Raw genomic sequence first — 27895 nt, 5'->3', positions numbered from 1 at the left:
CTCACAACCCCAGGCCACATGTAACCACGCCAACCCAGGACCTCCACATCCGGCTTCTTCACCTGCGGGATCGTCTGAGACCAGCCACCCAGACAGCTGATGAAACTGTGGGTTTGCAGAACTGAAGAATTTTTGCACAAACTGTCAGAAACCATCTCAGGGAAGCTCATCTGGGTGCTCGTAGTCCTCACCAGGGTCTTGACCTGACTGCAGTTCTGCGTCGTAATCGACTCCAATGGGCAAATGCTCACCTTCGATGGCCACTGGCACACTGGAGAAGTGTGCTCTTCACGGCTGAATCCTGGTTTCAACTGTACCGGGCAGATGGCAGACAGCGTGTTTGACCGTGGGCGAGCGGTTTGCTGATGTCAACGTCGTGAACAGAGTGCCCCATGGTGGCGGTGGGCTTATGGTATGGGCAGGCATGAACTACGGACAATGAACACAATTTAATTTTATCGATGTCAATTTGAATACACAGAGATACCGTGACGAGATCCTGAGGCCCATTGTCGAGCCATTCATCCGCCGACATCACCTCATGTTTCAGCATGATAATGTATGGCCCCATGTCGCAAGGATCTGTACACAATTCCTGGAATCTGAAAATGTCCCAGTTCTTCCATAGCCTGCATACTCACCAGACATGTCACTCAATGAGCATGTTTGGGATGCTCTGGATCGTCATGTACGACAGCGTGGTTCCGGTTCCCGCCAAAATCCAGAAACTTCACACAGCCATTGAAGAGGAGTGGGACAACATTCCACAGGCCACAATCAACTCTTTGTGAAGGAGATGTGTCGCGCTGCATGAGACAAATGGTCACACCAGATACTGACTGGTTTTCTGATCCACTCCCCTGTTTTTTTTTGTTGTGAAGGTATCTGTATTCCCAGTCTTGTGAAATCCATAGATAAGGGCCTAATGAATTTATTTCAATTGACTGATTTCCTTATATGAACTGTAACTCTTTGAATCTTTGAAATTGTTGCATATTTGCATTTATATTTTTGGTTCAGTGTAAATCAGAATCTACATATTTCTACCCTGTGGTATTTCATATCATAACATTACTTTCTCCACAGTCCAATATAGATAATTGATTGGGAGCCAATCCTACACATCATAGATCACTGCATAGAAAACATAACTCCAATACAGGGACAATTATACACTGCTACATCAATCTGTGTTTCTATGTGTCCAGAAAACATACAGGAAATCCTTTTAACATACAATATGAAAAAATGAACTCCAGGCTGTCACTTGATCTGTGCAAATCGTTTCAATACTCAGGAAGGGTAGTGTTACATTACTGACTGTAAGGACCACAGTCATTTCCAACACTGCTACAACTGTTATGTGATCCTTTGAAATACTTTTTTTAAAAAAGGTTGAGAAGAATACTTTGGCCTTTTGATCAAGTACGATTTATCCAAGTCTGAATGATTTGTCTCGAACGCAAATTGCATTTAAGCTACAGATCATTGTTAATTTAGGAGGTATTAGCTAAAGAGCACCAGTTATTATAAATCAGTAAGGCTAGCTGAAGGTTAAAAAAAAAGGACGTGATTGGCAGCAACAGAGAACAGATGGAATCAATCTGAATGTGGAACAGAGAACACATGGAATCAATCTGAATGTGGAACAGAGAACACATGGAATCAATCTGAACGTGGAACAGAGAACACATGGAATCAATCTGAATGTGGAACAGAGAACACATGGAATCAATCTGAACGTGGAACAGAGAACACATGGAATCAATCTGAATGTGGAACAGAAAACACATGGAATCAATCTGAATGTGTAGCAGAGAACACATGGAATCAATCTGAATGTGGAACAGAGAACACATGGAATCAATCTGAATGTGGAACAGAGAACACATGGAATCAATCTGAATGTGGAACAGAGAACACATGGAATCAATCTGAATGTGGAACAGAGAACACATGGAATCAATCTGAATGTGGAACAGAGAACACATGGAATCAATCTGAACGTGGAACAGAGAACACGTGGAATCAATCTGAACGTGAAACAGAGAACACGTGGAATCAATCTGAATGTGGAACAGAGAACACGTGGAATCAATCTGAACGTGAAACAGAGAACACATGGAATCAATCTGAATGTGGAACAGAGAACACGTGGAATCAATCTGAATGTGGAACAGAGAACACATGGAATCAATCTGAATGTGGAACAGAGAACACATGGAATCAATCTGAATGTGGAACAGAGCAGAGTAAAATACGGAGTGAAATAATGTCTAAGCTGAAGCATTAATATACACAGATGTCATTCACGTCAAGCCGTTAATATAATGTTAAGTTTTACACTCACAATAAAGTGAGACACTACTATACACAATGTATAGTAAAGCATGTCTGTTTGTCAATGTTGAGCACCTATGTTCTTGCTTCATGCCTTGCCTCCTCATGCCATTTGCACACACTGTATATAGACTTATTTTTCTATTGTGTTATTGACTGTACGTTTGTTTATTCCATGTGTAACTCTGTTGTTGTTGTTTGTGTCGCACTGCTTTGCTTTATCTTGGCCAGGTCGCAGTTGTAAATGAGAACTTGTTCTCAACTGGCCTACCTGGTTAAATAAAGGTGAAATAATTATATATATTTAAAATAAGGCAAGGTCAGAACTGTTTAAACTCTAGCCACAGCAACCAGATACATTGTAATTGCTATTTAAACTATACGTTTTGTCACTCGCATGTAATATCATCAATATTTATGTAACTAATTCAGAGTCGGGCTCTCGTGTGGTGCAGCGGTCTAAGGCACTGCATCTCAGTGCAAGAGGCGTCACAACAGTCCCTGGTTCGAATCCAGGCTGCATCACATCCGGCCCGTGATTGGGAGTCCCATAGGGCGGCACACAATTGGCCCAGCGTCGTCCGGGTTTGGCCCGGGGTAGGCCGTCATTGTAAATATGAATTTCTTCTTAACTGATTTGCCAAGTTAAATAAAATAAAAATATTTTAAAAATGATAAGAAGTGACTTCCTTTAAATTCTCAGATGGCACCGAGGAGGACACATGATTAAACGTCTCCAACCTCCAGATTACTTTCCCATTTATAGAAGCATCAATTCCTCATTTCAAAGTAACACTCACTCTCTAAGTTATATCATAAAAAAAACACAAAAAAACCGATACAATAAAATATAGATCAGAATCGCTCTGATCCCTGATTATCATAAACACGGAATAGGGTAATGTGCTCTGTGAGACGCCAAACATCGTTCAAATTCATCTTGGTTTACTGTGGAAGTCAGTCACTGCGTGTGCTGCCCGCGAGCAAAATGGCAGGCAAAGTCGTACTTGTTCCTGCACTTACAGCCGCAGATATTACACTGGAAGGGGTTCTCGTAGCCGTGGCAACCCATGTGAATGGTATACAGGATGTTGTCAGAGAAGTAGGTGTCGCAGTGCTGACAGCTGTGCAACATCTGTGGATCTGGGTCCTGTGTGCTACCGGGTAAGGCAGGGGTACTGGGCTGGCTGTTACTAATGCTAGCTGAGCTGGTGCGTGTGTGTGCACTGTGCTCACTGCTAGGTTCTGGGTCCACAGGGCTGGGGATGTAGTTCCTGCTATGGCCTGCAGGGGTTTGGAGGTCCTCGGGGCTCGTTGGAGAGGAGGTTTGGTGGTGGTGGTGGTGGTGGTAGTGGTGGTGGTGGGCACCACTTTGACTGGTGGATAAAGATACTGACACTGCAATCGGTGCACCGGACGCCTGCTGGATGAGGAACGGCTTGACGTCGTTACAGGACAGTCTGTCAGGAGATACAGGGGTCTGGTCCACTGGGGGGAGGTTGGACAACTGGCCTGCCAGCGTAGACAGCTGGTTCAGTGGATTGTTGTCCACCGCCATGTCACTGTTGACATCCCTGCTGGCACCTCCTCCTCCTCCAGTCCCATGGTCCTTCACATTGTTCTCGTACGCCTCATGGTTCAGGTAGTCTGGTTTCCCCACCACCATGGAGGGAGGGCTGAAGTTGATGAGGAGGTGTCTGCTGTAACCTCCCAGGCCCAGGGAGCTGCCGCTCTTCTTCTGTAGGACGTTCAGCATCTTCTTGTTGGAGAGGAAAGAGGGCAGCACCGACCCCTTCATGGGTAAAAGCTTGTGGCGGCGCCGGCGGTGGTGGGACAGGTTGCTGCGGTCGCTGCAACGGAAGGAGCAGAGGTCACACTTGTAGGGTTTCTCTCCCGTGTGGGAGCGCATGTGGGCCTCAAGGTGACGCTCGTAGGCAGAGGCGAACGGGCACAGCTGGCATCGATGAGGCTTCTCTCCTGTTAATCAACAAAGAGGGCGATGTTTAGGTTTATTTGAACGTCTTGGCACATATCCAACATCCATTTAAAAATGTAACGTCACACAATATAAATACAAGTAAAAAAAAAAAAGATCTTAACTATATGGACAGTGCACTATATGACCATCTGGCATGTTGGGCAAATGCCAGATGGGATGGTCCATTTTACCTGTGTGAATTCTGATGTGCTCTATCAGGCGAGCGGTGCCTTTACTGGCGTAGCTGCAGTAGCTACACTTGAGCTTGCCGTCGAAGGTCCTCTGGAAGCCGTCCACCAGCAGCCCAGAGTTGTTGTCGTCCAGAGAAACTTCCACTGATCCATTTTGATGATCACTCTCTGGGATAGCAGCTGCTGCTACTGGGAGAGGAGACGACAAGACATACAATTAAATAGATACTTTACAGTAAATTTTTTCACCGGAAATTGATATCTCTAAACAATACCCCAACTTCACAGACACACAAAAGCCGAGGTCTGGAGCTCCAATCACATCTAGAACTTATCCGGAAGCAGGATTTGTAAAATCACATTTTACATTGATCTATTTCCGGTGGAAAAAAATGTATTCTGGCAGACAATCTAGTCAGAAACCATTCGTGGCGCAGTCCTGTTGTTGTCTGGTGCTTGAAAGATATGAGAGGATCACTTGAGATGCATTAGGGTCATCTTTGTGAAGTAAATATGTCCACAATATGGTATCTAAACATAAAAAAAACACTCATTGCTCCTCCAGAGGACCCCTTTTGGATGACGGCCCATCGTCACAAAATAAAATAAAAACATTACAAAATTGTTCAAACAGACTTATTAGGTTATTCCCTGTAGTGCTGGGCCCTGTTCCACTGGGTTTAACTTCCCACAGAAAAATGAGGGATATGGCCTATTTTGGCCTTGTTGAAAAAGATACATCCTAATTTAAAGTGAACTACTCTGATAGTGTTCATAACAGTCTCACCAGCTTGGAGGTGGTCAGGGTCTATCTCCCCGCCGACAGAGCCTGAGATCATGTTGACATGGTGTGTTTGCTGTGTCAGGTACTCTTGAAAGTCCTTTATGAAATCCAGAGGTTTTAGATCATCGTCCATTTGGCAAGATGGGGTGTATTGTGATGACTTCTGATCACCCCCTCAACCTGTAAGATAAGGCAATAATACTTTTTTCAAAACCTTCATTTAAAACTAGGTAAGTCAATTAAGAACAAATTCTTATTAACAATGACGGCCTACCGGGGAACAGTGGGTTAACATCTTTGTTCAGGGGCAGAACGACAGATTTTTACATCGTCAACTCTGGGATTCAATCTAGCAACCTTTCGGTTACTGGCCCAACGCTCTAACCACTAGGCTACCTGCCTCTAACCACTAGGCTACCCTGCCTCTAACCAATAGACTACCTGCCTCTAACCAATAGACTACCTGCCTCTAACCAATAGACTACCTGCCGCTAACCACTAGGCTACCCTGCCTCTAACCACTATCCTACCCTGCCACTAAGCACTAGACTACCTGCCTCCCCCTCTAACCACTAAACTACCTGCCTCTAACCACTATACTACCCTGCCTCTAACCACTAGACTACCTGCCTCTAACCACTAGGCTACGCTGCCTATAACCACTAGGCTACCTGCCTCTAACCACCAGGCTACCCTGACTAACCACTAGGCTACCCTGCCTCTAACCACTAGACTACCTGCCTCCCCCTCTAACCACTAGACTACCTGCCTCTAACCACTAGGCTACCCTGCCTCTAACCACTAGGCTCCCTGCCTCCCCCTCTAACCACTAGGCTACCTGTCTCTAACCACTAGGCTACCTGCCACCCCTCTAACCACTAAACTATCTGCCTCTAACCACTAGGCTACCTGCCTCCCCCTTTAACCACTAGGCTACCTGTCTCTAACCACTAGGCTACCTGCCACCCCTCTAACCACTAGACTACCTGCCTCCCCCTCTAACCACTAAACTACCTGCCTCTAACCACTAGACTACCCTGCCTCCCCCTCTAACCACTAGGCTACCTGTCTCTAACCACTAGGCTACCTGCCGCCCCTCTAACCACTAAACTACCTGCCTCTAACCACTAGGCTACCTGCCTCCCCCTCTAACCACTAGGCTGCCTGTCTCTAACCACTAGGCTACCTGCCACCCCTCTAACCACTAGGCTACCCTGCCTCTAACCACTAGGCTACCTGCCTCCCCCTCAACCCACTAGGCTACCTGCCACCCCTCTAACCACTAGACTACCTGCCTCCCCCTCTAACCAATAAACTACCTGCCTCTAACCACTAGACTACCCTTCCTCTAACCACTAGACTACCCTGCCTCTAACCACTAGGCTACCCTGCCTCTAACCACTAGGCTACATGCCTCCCCCTCTAACCACTAGGCTACCTGTCTCTAACCACTAGGCTACCTGCCACCCCTCTAACCACTAGGCTACCCTGCCTCTAACCACTAGGCTACCTGCCTCCCCCTCTAACCACTAGGCTACCTGTCTCTAACCACTAGTCTACCTGCCACCCCTCTAACCACTAGGCTACCCTGCCTCTAACCACTAGACTACCTGCCTCCCCCTCTAACCACTAGGCTACCTGCCTCTAACCACTAGGCTACCTGCCTCTAACCACTAGGCTACCCTGCCTCTAACCACTAGACTACCCTGCCTCTAACCACTAGGCTACCCTGCCTCTAACCACTAGGCTACCTGCCTCCCCCTCTAACCACTAGGCTACCTGTCTCTAACCACTAGGCTACCTGCCAACCCTCTAACCACTAGGCTACCCTGCCTCTAACCACTAGGCTACCTGCCTCCCCCTCTAACCACTAGGCTACCTGTCTCTAACCACTAGTCTACCTGCCACCCCTCTAACCACTGGGCTACCCTGTCTCTAACCACTAGACTACCTGCCTCCCCCTCTAACCACTAGGCTACCTGCCTCTAACCACTAGGCTACCTGCCACCCCTCTAACCACTAGGCTACCCTGCCTCAAACCACTAGGCTACCTGCCTCCCCCTCTAACCACTAGGCTACCTGCCTCTAACCACTAGGCTACCTGTCTCTAACCACTAGGCCTCCTGCCTCTAACCACTAGGCTACCTGCCTCTAACCACTAGGCTACCTGTCTCTAACCACTAGGTTACCTGTCTCTAACCACTAGGTTACCTGCCTCTAACCACTAGGTTACCTGTCTCTAACCACTAGGCTACCCGCTTGACGATTAAACATAATGAACCACATGATAATCACATTGTTACAATACTACTGTATGTATGGCATAACCTATAGCCCGATATTGGACTAAATGAGCCTAACGTTACTCTTTAGTCCAAAGAATGTACATGTTCTGTTTAAGGGCGAATTGGTTCTGGAAGCCAAAACAGCCAAATACTCCCATGTAAACGTGAAGCGATTGCGGTACGGTTTTTGAAACATAAATCGCTCTACTTTGATAGCACAACAAAAATAATTTCACAAATGCAAAATAAACATTTCATGATTTCATGTAGAGAACACTTGTTTTAAATGTTGCAGATGACAGTATTTTTATTTTATTTTTACTCCGTTTACACACAGGTTAGATGCAGTGACGTGTAAATATGGCCGTGTGGGGAATCTAAACCCTATAAAAGCGTATCATGTTTAACAACGTATTTATATATATTTTTGTCCGATATGAAAGATACGGTTATTATGCTTCCAAAACCCGTCCAGCAAGCTATGCCCTTAACGTTCAGACCGACCGTCGCGTTTCATATTAATAAAACTCCCCTTACAGAAAACACCTTCATCCAAAGCCTCTTTAAATGTAATGGAACTGAGAGTCATGATCAAAGATATAACCATAATAGATTATGTGGGCAGTCAGTCACGATGATAAATAACTATGTTGTCACCAAAAAAAATCTCATAACAGTGGCAACATGACAATGTAGCATTATTTATTTGATACACAGCCCATCTCTCACTTTCACTTACTACCGGCGTTGCTCGTTAATAACGTTAGTAATGTATAACGGTAGTAATGTACGCTAGCCATTTTTACTTACCAGCTGGTCGTCAATCACAGCACCGTTAAAAACAATCTATATATATATATTTGCGATAATTTACGCGTTACCCATCCGTTCTTATGTTAAGATGGACATTTCAAACACTATCTACGACAATAAAAATGTGTGATGACAAGTTATTGTTAGCCGGTTGTGCAAAAAACAACAGAGAAGGAGCGGGGAGATATGTGTTATAGTAGCTATGCGACAGTAAAATGACTCCAATTTCAGAAACACATAGCTGTCAGAGAAAACTCCTAGTTGGAAATACAACAGCAGAAAGATGAAGAGGAAGATGTTTATTTGAGTAAAAATGCCCTGCGTATATAAAATATTGAAGACATATGCGTTAAGAGGTGATACGGTCTACCAAGTGGAAGATGCGAAACGTTTCCAGTGGTCGCTGTTTCACCCGGTCCATACAGAAGGGAACACACTCACATGTAAACAAGAGAAAACATGGCGTCGCCTTTGCTCAGGTGCTTCTCAAAGGTGAGATGAATAGTAATGCAAAAAAACAGTTTCTTCGTTCACATTGTTGTTTTATGATATGTTGTCATACTTAATTAGAAATACTAACTTAGCCAGTGTTTTTTTTTGTAACTTTATATTACCCCATTGCATAACCTGCTATCACATAACGCGTTGGCTAGTTAGCTGCATGCTAATAAACATTACATAGCTAGTTAGCTGCATGCTAATAAACATTACATAGCTAGTTAGCTGCATGCTAATAAACATTACATAGCTAGTTAGCTGCATGCTAATAAACGTTACATAGCTAGTTAGCTGCATGCTAATAAACATTACATAGCTAGTTAGCTACCGCCTGCGTCAGTTACACCACAAGTTACTCATGAGGAAATGTCCTGCCTTGTGTCACTGCTTTTATCTTGTCGTATAACGTTATAGCCACCACTCTCTCATATTCACTTATGCAGGAGTATGGATATATTTTTGTTGCCTGACGACTCAAACTGAATTGTTCCACTGCTATATTTTCGCTAGGTACGTAGACTATTTGCCCATTGTAGAAGTGCTCAGAAAGTGACTTTTTTTTTTAAATATAAAAACCTGAATAACAAAACATTCAAGAGTTAAAGTACTCAAAGTTCACCTATTCGGCATATCATGAGACATCCATCATCTTCATCACTGGAAAACTCGACCGTTTTATTTTTCTATCATAAAAGCTTACAAACAGGCTTGTCAAACTATTTTATAATTTCATTTTAAAAAAGTTTTAAAAAAATATCACAGTTTTTAACCTATAACGTCAATTATCTAAAAACGCGTAAACTCCGATTTTTGTACTCTCCATATTCGCATATGTTGTCGCCCTACATGTGCCCACCATTGGTTGAGAGACAACATGCTCTTGAATACAGGGTGGGTGTCATTTCAATCATATAAATGATAGAATATTCCTATCCCTTCAGACCACTGCAATTGAAATATTTTCTTCTAATTACTGCCACAAATATGGCTGCCGGTACACCCACCGTTGAATGGCAACTTGAATGGTGATGTCTATTCTAGTATTTCTATGATTTCAATAGGTTTCCTATAGAGGATTGACAGTTTCATTTAAAACAACAGATATTCCCATTTCAAGTCAACGTTCTCTGATGTCTGGACCTCCAACAATATTGGCATGTGTTGTAGCCCTACTTGTGCCCACCATTGGTTGAGACAACATGATCTTGAATACAGGGTGGGTATAATGTTTTGCTGGATAAATGTACTAAAATGGGAATCAAATTGGAATTTCTACTTTCAAATAATTAAGGAAATAAAGGAGTTAATAAAGCTTTTGTATATTATTTATATTTAAGGTTAATAAATGTCATTTTTAAATTAAAAAGCTTATTTTTTTTCAATAAATTATAAAATAGTTTTGACAACCCTGTTTGTAAGCTTTTATGAAATCAAACTCAACTGTTTATTTTTTCCAGTAGTGAAGACATGGATGTCTCATGCTATGGTGGGGTATGCATAATAGGTCACATTTCTCTTTAATGTTTTGGTATTCATGTCCAAAAAGTCACTTTCTGAGCACTTCTACGATGGGCAAATATGTATGGAAGGTTTCGTTCAAATCAAAAGGGGTGCTGTCAAAAAAAGGTTAGAATTCAAAAGTGATTGAATTCAAATGGATGGCTGCCTGAACAAGGAATTTGGGTAGCCAGGCAAATCTATTTTGCGATTGAGTAGAGTAGCAACTTTTTGCCTAGCCACTCAAGTTGTATCATGTCATCCATCAGCGAAAATGTAACTGTGTTATTTCAGGTTGGTAGGCAGGTGTCCCGACCATGGAGTGTGTGCCAACATGGGCTGCGGAACAGATCCACCCAACCAGACGTGTCTGCAGAGCAGGCTGCTGCTCTGGGGGTTTCCTACCCTCCACTACAGACATATTCTGAGGAGGAGGGGATGATGAGGGATGCTGGTGAGTTGGAGCATGCAGGATATACACTAGGCAGAGCAACAAAGTGTATATATATATATATATATATATATATATCTCACACACACACACACACACAGTACCAGTCAAAAGTTTGGACACCTACTCATTCAAGGGCTTTTCTTCATTTGAACTATTTTCTATATTGCAGAATAATAGTGAAGACATCAAATCTATGAAATAACACATATGGAATCATGTAGTAAGCAAAAAAGTGTTAAACAAATCAAATTATGTTATATTTTACAAAGTATCCACCCTTTGCCTTGACAGCTTTACACGCTCATGGAATTCTCTCAACCAGCTTCACGAGGAATGCTTTTCCAACAGTCTTGAAGGAGTTCCCACCAATGCTGACTACTTGTTGGCTACTTGTCCTTCACTCTGCGGTCCAACTCATCCCAAACCATCTCAATTGAGTTTAGGTTGGGTGATTGTGGAGGCCAGGTCATCTGATGGTCAAATAGCTCTTACCCAGCCTGGAGGTGTGTTGGGTCATAGTCCTGTTGAAAAACAAATTATTGTCCCACTAAGCGCAAACCAGATGGGATAGCGTATCACTGCAGAATGCCCTGAATTCTAAATAAATCACAGTGTCACCAGCAAAGCACCCCCACACCATCACACCTCCTCCTCCATACTTCACGGTGGGAACTACACATGCTGAGATCATCCGTTCACCTACTCTGCGTCTCACAAAGACACGGCGGTTGGAACTAAAAATCTCAAATTTGGACTCATCAGACCAAAGGATAGATTTCCAACAGTGTCCATTACTCGTGTTTCTTGGCCCAAGCAAATCTCTTCTTATTGGTGTCCTTTAGTGGTTTCTTTGCAGCAATTCGGCCATGAAGGCCTGATTCACAAAGTCTCCTCTGAACAGTTGATGTTGAGATGTGTCTGTTACTTGAATTCTGAAGCATTTATTTGGGCTGGAATCTGAGGTGCAGTTAACTCTAATGAACTTATCCTCTGCAGCAGAGGTAACTCTGGGTCTTCCTTTCCTGTGGTGGTCCTCATGAGAGACAGTTTCATCATAGCGCTTGATGGTTTTTGTGACTGCACTTGAAGAAACTTTCAAAGTTCTGATGAAATTTTCCAGATTGACTGGCCTTCATGTCTTAAAGTAATGATGGACTGTCATTTATCTTTGCTTATTTGAACTGTTCTTGCCATAATATGGACTTGGTCTTTTACCAAATAGGGATATCTTCTTTATACCACCCCTACCTTGTCACAATACAACTGATTGGCCCAAACGCATTAAGAAGGAAAGAAATTCCACAAATTAACTTTTAACAAGGCACACCTGTTAATTGATATGCATTCCAGGTGACTACCTCATCAAGCTGGTTGAGAGAATGCTAAGAGTGTGCAAAGCTGTCATCAAGGCAAAGGGTGGCTACTTTGAAGAATCTAAAATATATTTTGTTTTATATCATAGTTTTGATGTCTTCACTATTATTCTACAATGTAGAAAATAGTTCAAATAAAGAAAAACCCTGGAATGAGTAGGTGTGTCCAAAGTTTTGACTGGTATTGTGTGTGGTGTGTGTGTATATAGCACTAAAACCAACCAATAAGATTTAATAAACAGACTGGATCATGCTATGGATTGCTCTGATTTGTCATGAATTTGGTTTTATGTAAGTTCAGTTAATCAAGTCACATTACATTTAATTTTACTGTCCCATATTTGAACAGTGAACAAGTTTGCACAGGAGCGTCTTGCCCCGTTTGTGTCGAAGATGGATGAAAACTCTCATATGGACCCGGAAGTGATAAAGTCACTCTTTGAACAGGGGGTATGTGTTTCTCTTCTTTACATCCTATGGTCATTAGGCTAAGGGCATTTCCATGTAAAAGGACCCATTTAGAACCAATGTGAAGCTCATCGGAGCATGCCAGTGGAGGAAATGAAAGCTAAAGCTAAGTGCAGTTACCCTCGCAAGGTGAGGTCATTTTGACCCTTCGTTTTTTTCTCTCTCAAAAAGGTATCGTTTTTTTTTTTTCAATTTTCAAAATGACATTCCCAAATCTAACTGCCTGAAGCACAGGACCTGAAGCAAGGATATGCATATTCTTGATACCATTTGTAAGGAAACACTTTGAAGTTTGTGAAATTAATGTAGGATAATATAACAGATTAGATCTGGTAAAAGATAATACAAAGAAAAAAAAAAACATGCACATATATATATATATATTAATTTATTTAATTTTTTATACATATTTTGTATCTTTTTATTTTTTTTTTTTTTTTTACCATCTTTGAAATGCAAGAGAAAGGCCATAATGGAATATTCCAGCCCAGTCGCAATTTAGATTTTGGCCACTAGATGGCAGCAGTGTATATGCAACGTTTTAGACTGATCCAATGAACCATTGCATGTCTGTTCAAAATGTATCAAGACTGCCCAAATGTGCCTAATTGGTTTATTAATACATTTTCAAAAACAAGGACATTTCCAAGTGACCCCAAACTTTTGAACGGTAGTGTATATTAGTAAAAACACGAACTAATTGGTAGATCTACCTTTTAGTCAAATCAAAGTTTGTCACGTGCGCCGAATACAACAGGTGTAGACCTTACAGTGAAATGCTTACTTACAGGCTCTAACCAACAGTGCAAAAAAAATGTATTCGGTGAACAATAGGTACGTAAAGTTACCTTTACTTGTTATTTCTGTAAACATTCATTATCCTGCCTCATGAAGAAGAGAGAATTGAAAATATCTTAAAAGATGCAGTGGGGTCTGAAAGTGCGAAATAGAAATAATGGGGTGCAAAGGAGATAAATAAATACAGTAGTTGTAATGTAAATCAACTTAGTGTAGTTCAATAACCAAAATATATATATATTTTTTAAAGTCAAGGTGTCATGTCTACTGATGTCCCATTCTTTCTGCAGACATCTTGGAATCTTAATTCTCAACTGAGTGTACAAAACGTTTCATGACAGACTGACCAGGTGAATCCAGGTGAAAGCTATGATCCCTTGTTGATGTCACTTGTTAAATCCACCTCAATCAGTGTAGATGAAGGGGATGAGACAGGTTAAAGAAGGATTTTTAAGCCTTGAGACAATTGAGACATGGATTGTGTATGTGTGCCATTCGGAGGGTGAATGGGCAAGACAAAAGATTTGAAGTACCTTTTGAACGGGGTATTGTAGTAGGTGCCAGGCGCACCGGTTTGTGTCAAGAACTGCAACGCTGCTGGGTTTTTCACGCTCAACAGTTTCCTGTGTGCATCCAGAATGGTCCACCACCCAAAACACATCCAGCCAACTGGACACAACTGTGGGAAGCATTGGAGTCAATGTGGGCCAGCATCACTGTGGATGCTTTCGACACCTTGTAGAGTCCATGACCTGATGAACTGAGTCTGTTCTGAAGGAAAAAGGGGGTGCAACTCAGTATTAGGAATGTGTTCCTAATGTTTTGTACACCCAGTGTATATTTTGAGTTTTTGTAAAGCGTTCTCACATAAAAAAACAGAGGGAGATTTTACCGAAATTCTGTTACCAAACTTTGTATCGGCGCAGTTCTTCCAGTGAATGTGTTTTTGTAAAATATTCAATGGAAATTGTTCAAATGAGTCCTTGTGCATGGAGTTGGTTTGTTAAACTTTTAAATAAATGTATTTTTTTTGTTTAGTAACATTTGGAAGTCCCAGCATAATTCTGTTACCGTGGAAGAAACCTAACTTACCGCCATCATGTTCATTAGACACCAAACATAAGAAAATGGACTAATACATGGAGAGACTACCTGGACATGTGTCCTGAACACCACCCTGTTGTCAAAACAAAAAGAACACCGCCATGTTGTCAAAACAAAAAGAACACCGCCCCTGTTGTCAAAACAAAAAGAACACCGCCCTGTTGTCAAAACAAAAAGAACACCCCCCCCTGTTGTCAAAACAAAAAGAACACCCCCCCCTGTTGTCAAAACAAAAAGAACACCCCCCCCCCCCGTTGTCAAAACAAAAAGAACACCGCCCCTGTTGTCAAAACAAATAGAACACCACCTGTTGTATGTACCTGAGTATTCCCCATTAATTTGTCAGATGATTCATTGTCACTTCCCAGCTGATGGGCATAGAGATCGACCCAGAGTACGGCGGCACCGGATCCACGTTCTTCTCCTCCATCCTGGTCATTGAGGAGCTGGCCAAAGTGGACGCCTCCGTGGCAGTGCTGTGTGACATCCAGAACACCCTCATCAACACACTGTTTACCAAGCTGGGGACCGCGGCCCAGAAAGAACGGTATCTCAGCCGACTGTCAACAGACATGGTGAGTGACTAACAGGTTGCACGTCGTGTTGATTTTTATTAAACAGGTTTCTAGCCGAGAGAAAAAAATGTGGCCTATGTGTTTTGATTTACGGGTAGCAACAAGGCACTAAAGTAAGTCGCTCTGGATAAGAGCGTCTGCTAAATGACTTAAATGTAAATGTAATACTGAACAAAATGTGGCAAAGTAATTAACTTTGTCCTGGATACAAAGTGTTATGTATAGTGGCTGCATCATGTTATGGGTATGCTTGTAATCGTTAAGTACTGGGGAGTTTTTCAGGATAAAAAAAATTAACGGAATAGAGCTAAGCACAGGTAAAATCCTAGAGGAAAACCTGCTTCATTCTTCACTCTGTTTTTTTCTTCTTATTCTTCGTGTTGTATCTTGGACCATATTTTACAGCTGAGGTTTTTTTTAAATATTGTGCCCACCATTGGTTGAGACACGGCAGGATCTTGAATACAGGATGGGTATAATGTTTTGGCTGATAAATGGTAGTAATATCTGTAGTTTTAAAGTATACTGTCAATCCTCCATAGGAAACCTATTGAAATCATAGATATAATAGAATAGACATTACCATTTAAGTTGTCATTCAATGGCAGCCATATTTGGGGTAGTAATTAGAAGTTAATATTTCAATTACATTTAAATGCCAATGGTGTACCAGCTAAATTGCAGTGGTCTGAAGTGATAGGTACATTCTATAATTTATATTTCTATGATTTGAAATGACCCACTCTGTGTTTAAGAGCATGTTGTGTCTCAACCGATGGTGGGAACAAGTAGGGTCTAAACTACAACATATGCGAATATGAAGAAAAAAATCTGAGTTTACGCATTTTTTAGATGGTTGGGGGGGGAGTCATTTACATTTACATTTTAGTCATTTAGCAGACGCTCTTATCCAGAGCGACTTACAGTAGTGAATGCATACATTTCATAAATTTTTTCCCCGTACTGGTCCCCCATGGAAATCGAACCCACAACCCTGGCATTGCAAACACCATGCTCTACCAACTGAGCCACACGGGACCAGTTTTTGGACAAAACTATTGGTAGAGTTGAAAATGCGATGGAAACATATTGAACTTCAGATTTTTATTCTGTACATGAAAGCATAAGCGAAAAAGTAAATTGTGTGTGCACTAAATCATCACGCACTGATTATTATCCGCAACAAATCCGGTTTTGAGTTCAGGGTGTAACACAACTAAATGTGGAAATGAATCAAGGGCAATGTTCCGTTAACTGGTCGCGCACTTCCTCCAGGACAGCCGGGCGGGGGGAAACGCCATGCCGCGCGGAGGAAACGCAAGAGATTGAATTTAACTGAGTTCGCCCCATTTAGTTTGCACTATATATATAGGTAGACCTACATTATAGTCCAATATCCACAATAACCTATTGGCTACTGTCTAAAACTGTAAGGGTTCAGCCTATTGGCTACTGTCTATAACTGTAAGGGTTCAGCCTATTGGCTACTGTCTAAAACTGTCAGGGTCCAGCCTATTGGCTACTGTCTAAAACTGTCAGGGTTCAGCCTATTGGCTACTGTCTAAAACTGTAAGGGTACAGCCTCTGTGTTCACTGTAAACGCTCGCCGAAAAAGTTGCACAAAATTCTCAATGTTCATGTTTCCACTCACAAGTCCTACAATTTGCTCAGTGCCTCAAAAAATGAGGGAACATTGGTGAAGGGGTATGAATACTTTCTGAAGGCACTGTGTCCCGCCCATGTAATGATACTGATACCTTGTTGTCCTGAAGGTTGGTAGTTCCAGACCTGTCCATGTAATGATACCTTGTTGTCCTGTAGGTTGGTAGTTCCAGACCTGTCCATGTAATGATACCTTGTTGTCCTGTAGGTTGGTAGTTCCAGACCTGTCCATGTAATGATACCTTGTTGTCCTGTAGGTTGGTAGTTCCAGACCTGTCCATGTAATGATACTGATACCTTGTTGTCCTGTAGGTTGGTAGTTCCAGACCTGTCCATGTAATGATACTGATACCTTGTTGTTCTGTAGGTTGGTAGTTCCAGACCTGTCCATGTAATGATACTGATACCTTGTTGTCCTGTAGGTTGGTAGTTCCAGACCTGTCCATGTAATGATACTGATACCTTGTTGTTCTGTAGGTTGGTAGTTCCAGACCTGTCCATGTAATGATACCTTGTTGTCCTGTAGGTTGGTAGTTCCAGACCTGTCCATGTAATGATACTGATACCTTGTTGTTCTGTAGGTTGGTAGTTCCAGACCTGTCCATGTAATGATACTGATACCTTGTTGTCCTGTAGGTTGGTAGTTCCAGACCTGTCCATGTAATGATACTGATACCTTGTTGTTCTGTAGGTTGGTAGTTCCAGACCTGTCCATGTAATGATACCTTGTTGTCCTGTAGGTTGGTAGTTCCAGACCTGTCCATGTAATGATACTGATACCTTGTTGTCCTGTAGGTTGGTAGTTCCAGACCTGTCCATGTAATGATACTGATACCTTGTTGTTCTGTAGGTTGGTAGTTCCAGACCTGTCCATGTAATGATACCTTGTTGTCCTGTAGGTTGGTAGTTCCAGACCTGTCCATGTAATGATACTGATACCTTGTTGTCCTGTCTTGTAGGTTGGTAGTTTCTGCCTGTCAGAAGCAGAGTCGGGGAGCGATGCCTTCTCTCTGAAGACGCGTGCTGACAAACACTGGGACTATTACGTCATCAACGGTTCCAAGATGTGGATCAGTAACGCAGAGCAAGCTGGTGTGTTTCTGGTGATGGCCAACGTGGACCCGTCTGCTGTGAGTTCAAACACATGCAGTCACCGAACAAACCCACGCAGTTACCAAACAACAGGGTCTAGTTCATTAGGGGCACACCGACGCATACCATTTTAAAAACGCTGTGCAACGGAAAATGAAAACGTAATTTATCATTGGACAAGTTCAGATAGTACCTCCGTTTCCCTCTGTTTTGAACAGTTTTTTTCCCCCCGTTTCATGTCTAAGGAACATATCCTTGATTTCCAGGCCTCATGGTCCGGTAACTTAGTTATTCCAATCCTTCTAACCTGTAGTAGTTATGGTAGTGTTTGTCTTCAGGCTGTAGAGGAGTTTCTCCTTAGTGTTTGATATGTCCTGTTGAGAGGTAGCTCCTAGGAAACGGCTCCTTCCTGGTTTTATACGGTGTTGGAACCTGTGTATGTGACCAATAAAGTTTAGTGATTTTTGTATCAAGCAGTAAATGACAGTATCTTCCTCTTTTGTTGACAGGGTCACAGAGGTATCACCTGCTTCATCGTGGACAGAGACACCGAGGGGCTTCAGATCGGCAAGAAGGAGAACAAACTGGGTCTGAGAGCTTCTTCAACCTGTCCTCTCAACCTGGATAACATCAAGGTAGGTAGGCTGTTCAACCTGTCCTCTCAACCTGGATAATATCAAGGTAGGTAGGCTCTTCAACCTGGACAACATCAAGGTACGTAGGCTCTTCAACCTGGACAATATCAAGGTAGGTAGGCTCTTCAACCTGTCCTCTCAACCTGGATAACATCAAGGTAGGTACGCTCTTCAACCTGGATAACATCAAGGTAGGTAGGCTCTTCAACCTGTCCTCTCAACCTGGATAACATCATGGTAGGCTCTTCAACCTGGATAACATCAAGGTAGGTAGGCTCTTCAACCTGGACAACATCAAGGTAGGTAGGCTCTTCAACCTGGATAACATCAAGGTAGGTAGGCTCTTCAACCTGTCCTCTCAACCTGGACAACATCAAGGTAGGTAGGCTCTTCAACCTGGATAACATCAAGGTAGGTAGGCTCTTCAACCTGGATAACATCAAGGTAGGTGGGCTCTTCAACCTGGACAACATCAAGGTAGGTAGGCTCTTCAACCTGGATAACATCAAGGTAGAGACCACACACATTTTAAATATAAACAGTAACAACAAGCAGCAATGAAAAGGTGAATCTGATAGGCATCAACCTGTTTCATCAGATCAGAAGCATGTTGATTGAACGGTAATGTACGTGTATAATAATGACTCTACCTTCTAGCTGATTATAGGAAATGTGTCTGTACTCTCTAGAAGTGGCCGTTTTTGTTTTTTATTGTATCCATATTTTAGATTCTGTCTATATATTTTGTAGGGCTGACCCCGTTTAATTGACTGGTCCATTTTTTGCTCGATAGGCTGTTAGTCGACAGAGATTTCTTTAGTCGAGCAGTCTGAAATTATTACATTGTTTTTCATTGGCGTACAAGACACCCATGTGATTTGCGTCTGTCCGAGTGGACCAATCCGTTGCTGAGGCCGTGGGGATGGCATAGTCCATCACTGTTAAGACATGTGCTACTGAAATGATTATATATTGGTTATATTATGTAAGAACAACAGTGCAACACTAATAAAAAAAAAATATTATTTTATAACGAATGTGTTTTCTCCCTCGTTGGATAGCTGTCGCTGTCCGTCGTTCTGAACCATGATCTTCAGTGCGCCGTTGACTTTGCCCTCTTTCCTTAGACCACGTTGCTATGTGCGTAATAGCAAAGGTAACCAGCGTATTGGTTACCGTTGCTATGTGCGTAATGGCAAAGGTAACCAGCGTATTGGTTACCGTTGCTATGTGCGTAATGGCAAAGGTAACCAGCGTATTGGTTACCTCCGTGTTGCGTCGTGCCTAAGAACAGCCCTTAGCCGTGTTATATTGGCCAAATACCACACCTCCTATACCCAATCAATCAATCGTTCGTTCGTGTCATCACACAGCATACGAGTCATTCATGCTTAGAAATGTAATCAAAACATTTTAGTTTTAAAAGGAAATAAAAGTAGCCTTGAATAATTAGCCTAAACAATAAATAAACCGCAATGTGTCAGCAATTGCGTTATTTTACAATCCGTTATGAACAGACTCTCTGGTACACTTAAAAATGTTTACGCTGTTCCAAATGGTGAGATGTTCTCTTTGTAATCTAACAGCTGTTTGGTGTGTTTTTTTCTCATATCTCTAGTAGTTTCCACAACTAAATCAAATGTCTTCCACGTATCTGACTTTCCCGTTCCCTCCTGAGCAACCAGTAAACATTCCCCCGTTTTCAAGTTTCTTATTCACATCCTCCGTATCCATTTTGCTGTCAACGTATTCGGAGTTTATAACCAATTAATAGGGATTATGATAGGCTATAGGTCAGGTACTATTGGTCACATAAAGAGAGCGAGGACTAGATGTATTTAGACGGACAAATTTACGCTAACAGAACTTTTCAGTCAGAGAAACAACAAGTAGAAATGTCTGTAATTATGTTGCAGCACGGACAGCACAATAAACACTATTGCTGTATTGTGATGCCTGCTAGCTGCAGCAGGGAGGAGAGCGGGACAACGTTCCCCAGCAACACAGGCATTCGCTGCTTTTTAAAATTGTTTTATTGTTACACAGCGTTGCAAGTGCCGTCTAACACCCTATTGAATCATTTTGTGTCTTTAATTATTTAATCAAACAGTGCGCTTAAAGCATCAGACAAGCTCAGTGAATGTAGTTGATTTTTATTAAACACGTAGGGTGTGTCTATATCTATCGATCTGAAAAAAAAATACAACTTTTTTTTTTTTAATTTCGAAAGAACAGAGGACTCTTGGTCGACCAACAGTTGTTTTAGTCGGGGGAACAGAGCCTAATATTTTGTGTGTTGCTGCCACCAACACTTCACCAAGTCAAATTCTGGGTACGTGGAAATGTACTTTACGATTGAATAAAATTCGATTCTGATTTTGTTGAAGGTTCCTGAGAAGAACATCTTGGGTCAGGTCGGCCACGGGTACAAGTACGCCATCGGCATGCTGAATGAAGGCAGGATTGGTATCGCTGCTCAGATGTTGGGATTGGCTCAGGGTTGCTTCGACCACGCCGTTCCCTACACCAGACAGAGGGTTCAGTTTGGCAAACGCATCTTCGACTTCCAGGTAAAACGTATTCATTTAAAACATTTTTATACATTTCCTGGATATTAAATGTAATGTTTCTCCACTTGTAGGTGTTGCTGCTATGATCAGTGTGTGGCTTACTGGCTTCTATCAAACTAATCTTTGTGATTTATTTTAAAAGCCTCCATTGTTCTCCGTTTTTAATATAATAATAATAATAATAATAATCAAGGCCATTTAGCAAACACTTTAAAAAAAAAATCCAAAGCGACTTAGTCATGCCTGCATACGTTTTAGCCTGGCTGGCCCCAGCGGGAATCGAACCCACAGCCCTGGCATTGCAAGCGCCATGCTCTACCACCTGAGCCACACACAACCAGTGTTGTATTGAACGGAAACTCCAGCACACTAGTGATCGTGATACTTCTGTAATGTGTTACAGGTCATCCAGCACCACATCTAAAGGATGCTTCTGTAATGTGTTACAGCACCACATCTAAAGGATGCTTCTGTAATGTGTTACAGGCCATGCAGCACCACATCTAAAGTATGCTTCTATAATGTGTTACAGCACCACATCTAAAGGATGCTTCTGTAATGTGTTACAGGCCATGCAGCACCACATCTAAAGGATGCTTCTATAATGTGTTACAGCACCACATCTAAAGGATGCTTCTGTAATGTGTTACAGCACCACATCTAAAGGATGCTTCTGTAATGTGTTACAGGCCATGCAGCACCACATCTAAAGTATGCTTCTATAATGTGTTACAGGCCATGCAGCACCACATCTAAAGGATGCTTCTGTAATGTGTTACAGCACCACATCTAAAAGATGCTTCTGTAATGTGTTACAGGCCATGTAGCACCACATCTAAAGGATGCTTCTGTAATGTGTTACAGGCCATCCAGCACCACATCTAAAGGATGCTTCTGTAATGTGTTACAGGCCATGCAGCACCACATCTAAAGGATGCTTCTGTAATGTGTTACAGGCCATGTAGCACCACATCTAAAGGATGCTTCTGTAATGTGTTACAGGCCATCCAGCACCACATCTAAAGGATGCTTCTGTAATGTGTTACAGGCCATGCAGCACCACATCTAAAGGATGCTTCTGTAATGTGTTACAGGCCATGCAGCACCACATCTAAAGGATGCTTCTGTAATGTGTTACAGGCCATCCAGCACCACATCTAAAGGATGCTTCTGTAATGTGTTACAGGCCATGTAGCACCACATCTAAAGGATGCTTCTGTAATGTGTTACAGGCCATCCAGCACCACATCTAAAGGATGCTTCTGTAATGTGTTACAGGCCATGCAGCACCACATCTAAAGGATGCTTCTGTAATGTGTTACAGGCCATGCAGCACCAGATTGCCCATGTAGCCACCCAGATAGAGGCTGCCAGGTTGCTTACCTACAACGCTGCCCGGCTGAAGGAGGCAGGAAGACCTTTCATCAAGGAGGCCTGCATGGCCAAGTACTTCACCTCAGAGGTGAGCTCAATGTAGAGACCGAGGCCCATATTCTTAAAGCAACTCAGAGTGAGAGTATATGATCGTAGATCAGCAATCACTGGACTGGTCCTGTATCAGAACCCTGCTCCGAGAGGGTTCGTTCGCCACGCTCCGAGAGGGTCCGTTCGCCCTGCTCTTCTAATAGAGGGAATGAACAGTGCAAATCCAAACTATTTCATACAACGGCCTCACAGTATTTGTGTTGTTTAACAATATCTTGATTGTTCCTCTCTCCGTAAATTAGGTCGCAACGTTGACCACTTCAAAATGCATCGAGTGGATGGGAGGAGTAGGCTTCACCAAAGACTACCCTATTGAGAAATACTACAGAGATTGTAAAATAGGTACGTTTCTATGGCTAGTTCCAAAGCTATCCTGTACTGTTGCTATGCAACCCGGGGGGGTGTAACTCGGGAACGTCATAACTACAGTTAGCTAGCTAGTTATTGGGCCACAGCAAGGTGGAGGGGGTGGTGCTGGGCGACACAGAAGGTAATCTGATCCTCGAGGAATTCCTCTGTCTGGTCTGACCTTGGTGTTCTAGGAGAGAGAGGGGTGGGTGGGTGCTAGGAGAGAGGGGGTGGGTGGGTGCTAGGAGAGAGGGGTGGGTGGGTGCTAGGAGAGAGAGGGGGGTGGGTGCTAGGAGAGAGAGGGGGGTGGGTGCTAGGAGAGAGAGGGGGTGGGTGCTAGGAGAGAGGGGGGGGTGGGTGCTAGGAGCGAGGGGGTGGGTGCTAGGAGAGAGGGGGGTTGGTGCTAGGAGAGGGGGGGTGCTAGGAGAGAGGGGGGTGGGTGGGTGGGTGCTAGGAGAGAGGGGGTGGGTGCTAGGAGAGGGGGGGTTGGTGCTAGGAGAGAGGGGGGTGGGTGGGTGCCAGGAGAGAGAGGGGGGTGGGTGCCAGGAGAGAGAGGGGGTGGGTGCCAGGAGAGAGAGGGGGTGGGTGCTAGGAGAGAGAGGGGGTGGGTGCTAGGAGAGAGAGGGGGGGTTGGGTGCTAGGAGAGAGGGGGTGGGTGCTAGGAGAGGGGGGGTTGGTGCTAGGAGAGGGGGGGGGGTTGGTGCTAGGAGAGAGGGGGGTGGGTGGGTGCTAGGAGAGAGAGGGGGGTGGGTGCTAGGGGAGAGAGGGGGGTGGGTGGTAGGAGAGAGAGGGGGTGGGTGGTAGGAGAGAGAGGGGGTGGGTGCTAAGAGAGAGGGGGGGGGTGGGTGCTAGGAGAGAGGAGGGGGTGGGTGCTAAGAGAGAGGGGGGGTGCTAGGAGAGAGGGGTGGGTGGGTGCTAGGAGAGAGAGGGGTGGGTGGGTGCTAGGAGAGAGAGGGGGGGGGTGCTAGGAGAGAGGGGTGGGTGGGTGCTAGGAGAGAGAGGGGGGTGCTAGGAGAGAGAGGGGTGGGTGGGTGCTAGGAGAGAGGGGGGTGGGTGGGTGCTAGGAGAGAGGGAGAGGGGGGGTGGATGCTAGGAGAGAGAGGGGGGTGGGTGCTAGGAGAGAGGGGGGTGGGTGGGTGGGTGCTAGGAGAGAGGGGGGGTGGGTGGGTGCTAGGAGAGAGAGGGGGGTGGGTGCTAGGAGAGAGGGGGGGTTGGGTGCTAGGAGAGAGAGAGGGGGGTGGGTGCTAGGGAGAGAGAGGGGGGTGGGTGGTAGGAGAGAGAGGGGGGTGGGTGCTAGAGAGAGAGGGGGGTGGGTGCTAGGAGAGAGGGGGGGGTGGGTGCTAAGGAGAGAGGGGGGTGGGTGCTAGGAGAGAGGGGTGGGTGCTAGGAGAGAGAGGGGGTGCTAGGAGAGAGGGGGGGTGGGTGGGTGCTAGGAGAGAGAGGGGGGTGGGTGCCAGGAGAGAGAGAGGGGGTGGGTGCTAGGAGAGAGAGGGGGGTGGGTGCTAGGAGAGCGAGGTGTGGTGGGTGCTAGGAGAGAGAGGGGGTGCTAGGAGAGAGGGGGGTGGGTGGGTGCTAGGAGAGAGAGGGGGGGTGGGTGCTAGGAGAGAGAGGGGGGGTGGGTGCCAGGAGAGAGAGAGAGGGGGGTGGGTGCTAGGAGAGAGAGGGGGGTGGGTGCTAGGAGAGAGGGGGGGTGGGTGCTAGGAGAGAGAGGGGGTGGGTGCTAAGAGAGAGGGGGGTGGGTGCTAGGAGAGAGGGGGGGTGCTAGGAGAGAGGGGGGTGGGTGCTAGGAGAGAGGGAGAGGGGGTGGGTGCTAGGAGAGAGAGGGGGGGGGTGCTAGGAGAGAGAGGGGGGTTGGGTGCTAGGAGAGAGGGGGGTGGGTGCTAGGAGAGAGGGGGGTGGGTGCCAGGAGAGAGGGGGGTGGGTGCCAGGAGAGAGAGGGGGGTGGGTGCCAGGAGAGAGGGGGTGGGTGCCAGGAGAGAGAGGGGGGTGGGTGCCAGGAGAGAGAGGGGGTGGGTGCTAGGAGAGAGAGGGGGTGGGTGCTAGGAGAGAGAGGGGGGTGGGTGCTAGGAGAGAGGGGGGTGGGTGCTAGGAGAGAGGGGGGGGTGCTAGGAGAGAGGTGGGGGTGGGTGCTAGGAGAGAGGGAGAGGGGGGGTGGGTGCTAGGAGAGAGGGGGGGGGGGGTGCTAGGAGAGAGAGGGGGTTGGGTGCTAGGAGAGAGAGGGGGTTGGGTGCTAGGAGAGGGGGGGTTGGTGCTAGGAGAGAGGGGGGTGGGTGCCAGGAGAGAGAGGGGGTGGGTGCCAGGAGAGAGAGGGGGTGGGTGCCAGGAGAGAGAGGGGGGTGGGTGCCAGGAGAGAGAGGGGGTGGGTGCTAGGAGAGAGAGGGGGTGGGTGCTAGGAGAGAGGGAGAGGGGGGTGGGTGCTAGGAGAGAGTGGGGGGTGGGTGCTAGGAGAGGGGGTGGGTGCTAGGAGAGAGAGGGGGGTGGGTGCCAGGAGAGAGAGGGGGGTGGGTGCCAGGAGAGAGAGGGGGGTGGGTGCCAGGAGAGAGAGGGGGGTGGGTGCTAGGAGAGAGAGGGGGGGTGGGTGCTAGGAGAGAGAGGGGGGTGGGTGCTAGGAGAGAGGGAGAGGGGGGTGGGTGCTAGGAGAGAGGGAGAGGGGGGTGGGTGCTAGGAGAGAGAGGGGGTGGGTGCTAGGAGAGAGAGGGGGGTGGGTGCTAGGAGAGAGGGAGAGGGGGGTGGGTGCTAGGAGAGAGGTGGGGGGGTGGGTGCTAGGAGAGAGGGAGGGGGGGTGGGTGCTAGGAGAGAGAGGGGGTGGGTGGGTGCTAGGAGAGAGAGGGGGTTGGGTGCTAGGAGAGAGGGAGAGGGGGGTGGGTGCTAGGAGAGAGAGGGGGGGTGGGTGCTAGGAGAGAGGAGGGGGGGTGGGTGCTAGGAGAGAGAGGGGGGTGCTAGGAGAGAGAGGGGGGTGGGTGCTAGGAGAGAGTGGGGGGTGGGTGCTAGGAGAGAGAGGGGGGTTGGGTGCTAGGAGAGAGAGGGGGGGGTTGGGGCTAGGAGAGAGGGGGGGGTGGGTGCTAGGAGAGAGGGAGAGGGGGGTGCTAGGAGAGAGAGGGGGTGGGTGGGTGCTAGGAGAGAGGGGGGTTGGGTGCTAGGAGAGAGAGGGGGGGTTGGGTGCTAGGAGAGAGAGGGGGTTGGGTGCTAGGAGAGAGAGGGGGGTGGGTGCTAGGAGAGAGAGGGGGGTGGGTGCTAGGAGAGAGGGAGAGGGGGTGGGTGCTAGGAGAGAGGGGGGTGGGTGGGTGCTAGGAGAGAGAGAGGGGGGTGGGTGCTAGGAGAGAGAGGGGGGTGGGTGCTAGGAGAGAGAGGGGGGTGGGTGCTAGGAGAGCGAGGGTGGTGGGTGCTAGGAGAGAGGGGGGGTGGGTGCTAGGAGAGAGGGGGGGTTGGTGCTAGGAGAGAGGGGGGTGCTAGGAGAGGGGGGTGGGTGCTAGGAGAGAGAGGGGGGTGGGTGCTAGGAGAGAGGGAGAGGGGGGTGGGTGCTAGGAGAGAGAGGGGGGATGGGTGCTAGGAGAGAGGGAGAGGGGGGTGGGTGCTAGGAGAGAGGGGGAGGGGTGCTAGGAGAGAGAGGGGGTTGGGTGCTAGGAGAGAGAGGGGGGGTGGGTGCTAGGAGAGAGGGAGAGGGGGTGGGTGCTAGGAGAGAGGGGGGGGTGGGTGCTAGGAGAGAGAGGGGGGTGGGTGCTAGGAGAGAGGGAGAGGGGTTGGGTGCTAGGAGAGAGAGGGGGGTGGGTGCTAGGAGAGAGGGAGAGGGGGGTGGGTGCTAGGAGAGAGAGGGGGTGGGTGCTAGGAGAGAGGGGGTGGGTGGGTGCTAGGAGAGAGAGGGGGGTGGGTGCTAGGAGAAGGGGGGTTGGTGCTAGGAGAGAGGGGGGGGTGGGTGCTAGGAGAGAGAGGGGGGTGGGTGCCAGGAGAGAGAGGGGGGTGGGTGCCAGGAGAGAGAGGGGGTGGGTGCCAGGAGAGAGGGGGGGTGGGTGCCAGGAGAGAGAGGGGGGTGGGTGCCAGGAGAGAGAGGGGGGTGGGTGCTAGGAGAGAGAGGGGGGGTGGGTGCTAGGAGAGAGGGAGAGGGGGGTGGGTGCTAGGAGAGAGGGAGAGGGGGGTGGGTGCTAGGAGAGAGAGGGGTGGGTGGGTGCTAGGAGAGAGAGGGGTGGGTGGGTGCTAGGAGAGAGAGGGGGGTGGGTGCTAGGAGAGAGGGAGAGGGGGTGGGTGCTAGGAGAGAGAGGGGGGGTGGGTGCTAGGAGAGAGGGAGAGGGGGGTGGGTGCTAGGAGAGAGAGGGGGGAGGGGTGCTAGGAGAGAGAGGGGTGGGTGGGTGCTAGGAGAGAGAGGGGGGGGGATGCTAGGAGAGAGAGGGGGGGGGTGGGTGCTAGGAGAGAGGGGGGGGTGGGTGCTAGGAGAGAGAGGGGTGGGTGGGTGCTAGGAGAGAGAGGGGGGTGGGTGCTAGGAGAGAGAGGGGGGTTGGGTGCTAGGAGAGAGGGGGGGTGGGTGCTAGGAGAGAGGGAGAGGGGGTGGGTGCTAGGAGAGAGAGGGGGATGGGTGCTAGGAGAGAGGAGAGGGGGGTGGGTGCTAGGAGAGAGAGGGGGAGGGGTGCTAGGAGAGAGAGGGGGGTTGGGTGCTAGGAGAGAGAGGGGGGGTGGGTGCTAGGAGAGAGGGGGGTGGGTGCTAGGAGAGAGGGGGGTTGGTGCTAGGAGAGAGGGGGTGGGTGCTAGGAGAGAGGGGGGTGGGTGGGTGCTAGGAGAGAGGGAGAGGGGGTGGGTGCCAGGAGAGAGGGGGGGTGGGTGCCAGGAGAGAGAGGGGGGGTGGGTGCTAGGAGAGAGAGGGGTGGTGGGTGCTAGGAGAGAGAGGGGTGGGTGGGTGCTAGGAGAGAGAGGGGGGGTGGGTGCCAGGAGAGAGAGGGGGGGTGGGTGCTAGGAG

General features: G+C 46.8%; 2 protein-coding genes across 2 annotated transcripts in view; one reads left to right on the top strand and one right to left on the bottom strand.

Moving 5' to 3' along the window:
* Window positions 1-562: 562 nt before the first annotated feature.
* LOC106594951 (zinc finger protein Pegasus) lies at window positions 563-8675 on the bottom strand. The gene is made up of 4 exons (XM_014186338.2): window positions 8389-8675; window positions 5297-5473; window positions 4510-4698; window positions 563-4317 (listed from the first exon to the last, which is right to left on the bottom strand). Exons 2-4 carry the CDS (start codon window positions 5424-5426, stop codon window positions 3302-3304), a joined length of 1335 nt encoding a protein of 444 aa, XP_014041813.1. The 5' UTR covers window positions 5427-5473; window positions 8389-8675; the 3' UTR covers window positions 563-3301.
* Window positions 8676-8801: 126 nt separating this feature from the next.
* The window catches only part of acadsb (acyl-CoA dehydrogenase short/branched chain), a 28943-nt gene continuing 9849 nt past the window's right edge, over window positions 8802-27895 (top strand). The window contains exons 1-9 of the mRNA XM_014155401.2: window positions 8802-8883; window positions 10681-10840; window positions 12563-12663; window positions 14952-15158; window positions 17780-17950; window positions 18422-18547; window positions 20935-21117; window positions 22442-22579; window positions 22845-22944. Of these exons, the coding sequence (XP_014010876.1) occupies window positions 8851-8883; window positions 10681-10840; window positions 12563-12663; window positions 14952-15158; window positions 17780-17950; window positions 18422-18547; window positions 20935-21117; window positions 22442-22579; window positions 22845-22944 (1219 nt within the window). The 5' untranslated portion in view covers window positions 8802-8850. The remainder of the gene's footprint in view (window positions 8884-10680; window positions 10841-12562; window positions 12664-14951; window positions 15159-17779; window positions 17951-18421; window positions 18548-20934; window positions 21118-22441; window positions 22580-22844; window positions 22945-27895) is intronic.

This window comes from Salmo salar, chromosome ssa18 (assembly GCF_905237065.1).
Source record: "Salmo salar chromosome ssa18, Ssal_v3.1, whole genome shotgun sequence".
Taxonomy (NCBI): Eukaryota; Metazoa; Chordata; class Actinopteri; order Salmoniformes; family Salmonidae; genus Salmo; species Salmo salar.
Note: the sequence above shows the minus strand (reverse complement) of the source record. Positions and strands in the feature narration are given on the sequence as shown.

What these genes read in the sequence shown, in the direction of transcription:
- LOC106594951 (XM_014186338.2), bottom strand. Translation starts at nt 5,426, where the DNA reads ATGGACGATGATCTAAAACCTCTGGATTTCATAAAGGACTTTCAAGAG. An exon ending in CCCTGACCACCTCCAAGCTG is followed by an intron (nt 4,699 to 5,296) that starts GTGAGACTGTTA and finishes CTCCTCTCCCAG; the next exon opens with TAGCAGCAGCTGCTATCCCA. An exon ending in GCACATCAGAATTCACACAG is followed by an intron (nt 4,318 to 4,509) that starts GTAAAATGGACC and finishes GTTGATTAACAG; the next exon opens with GAGAGAAGCCTCATCGATGC.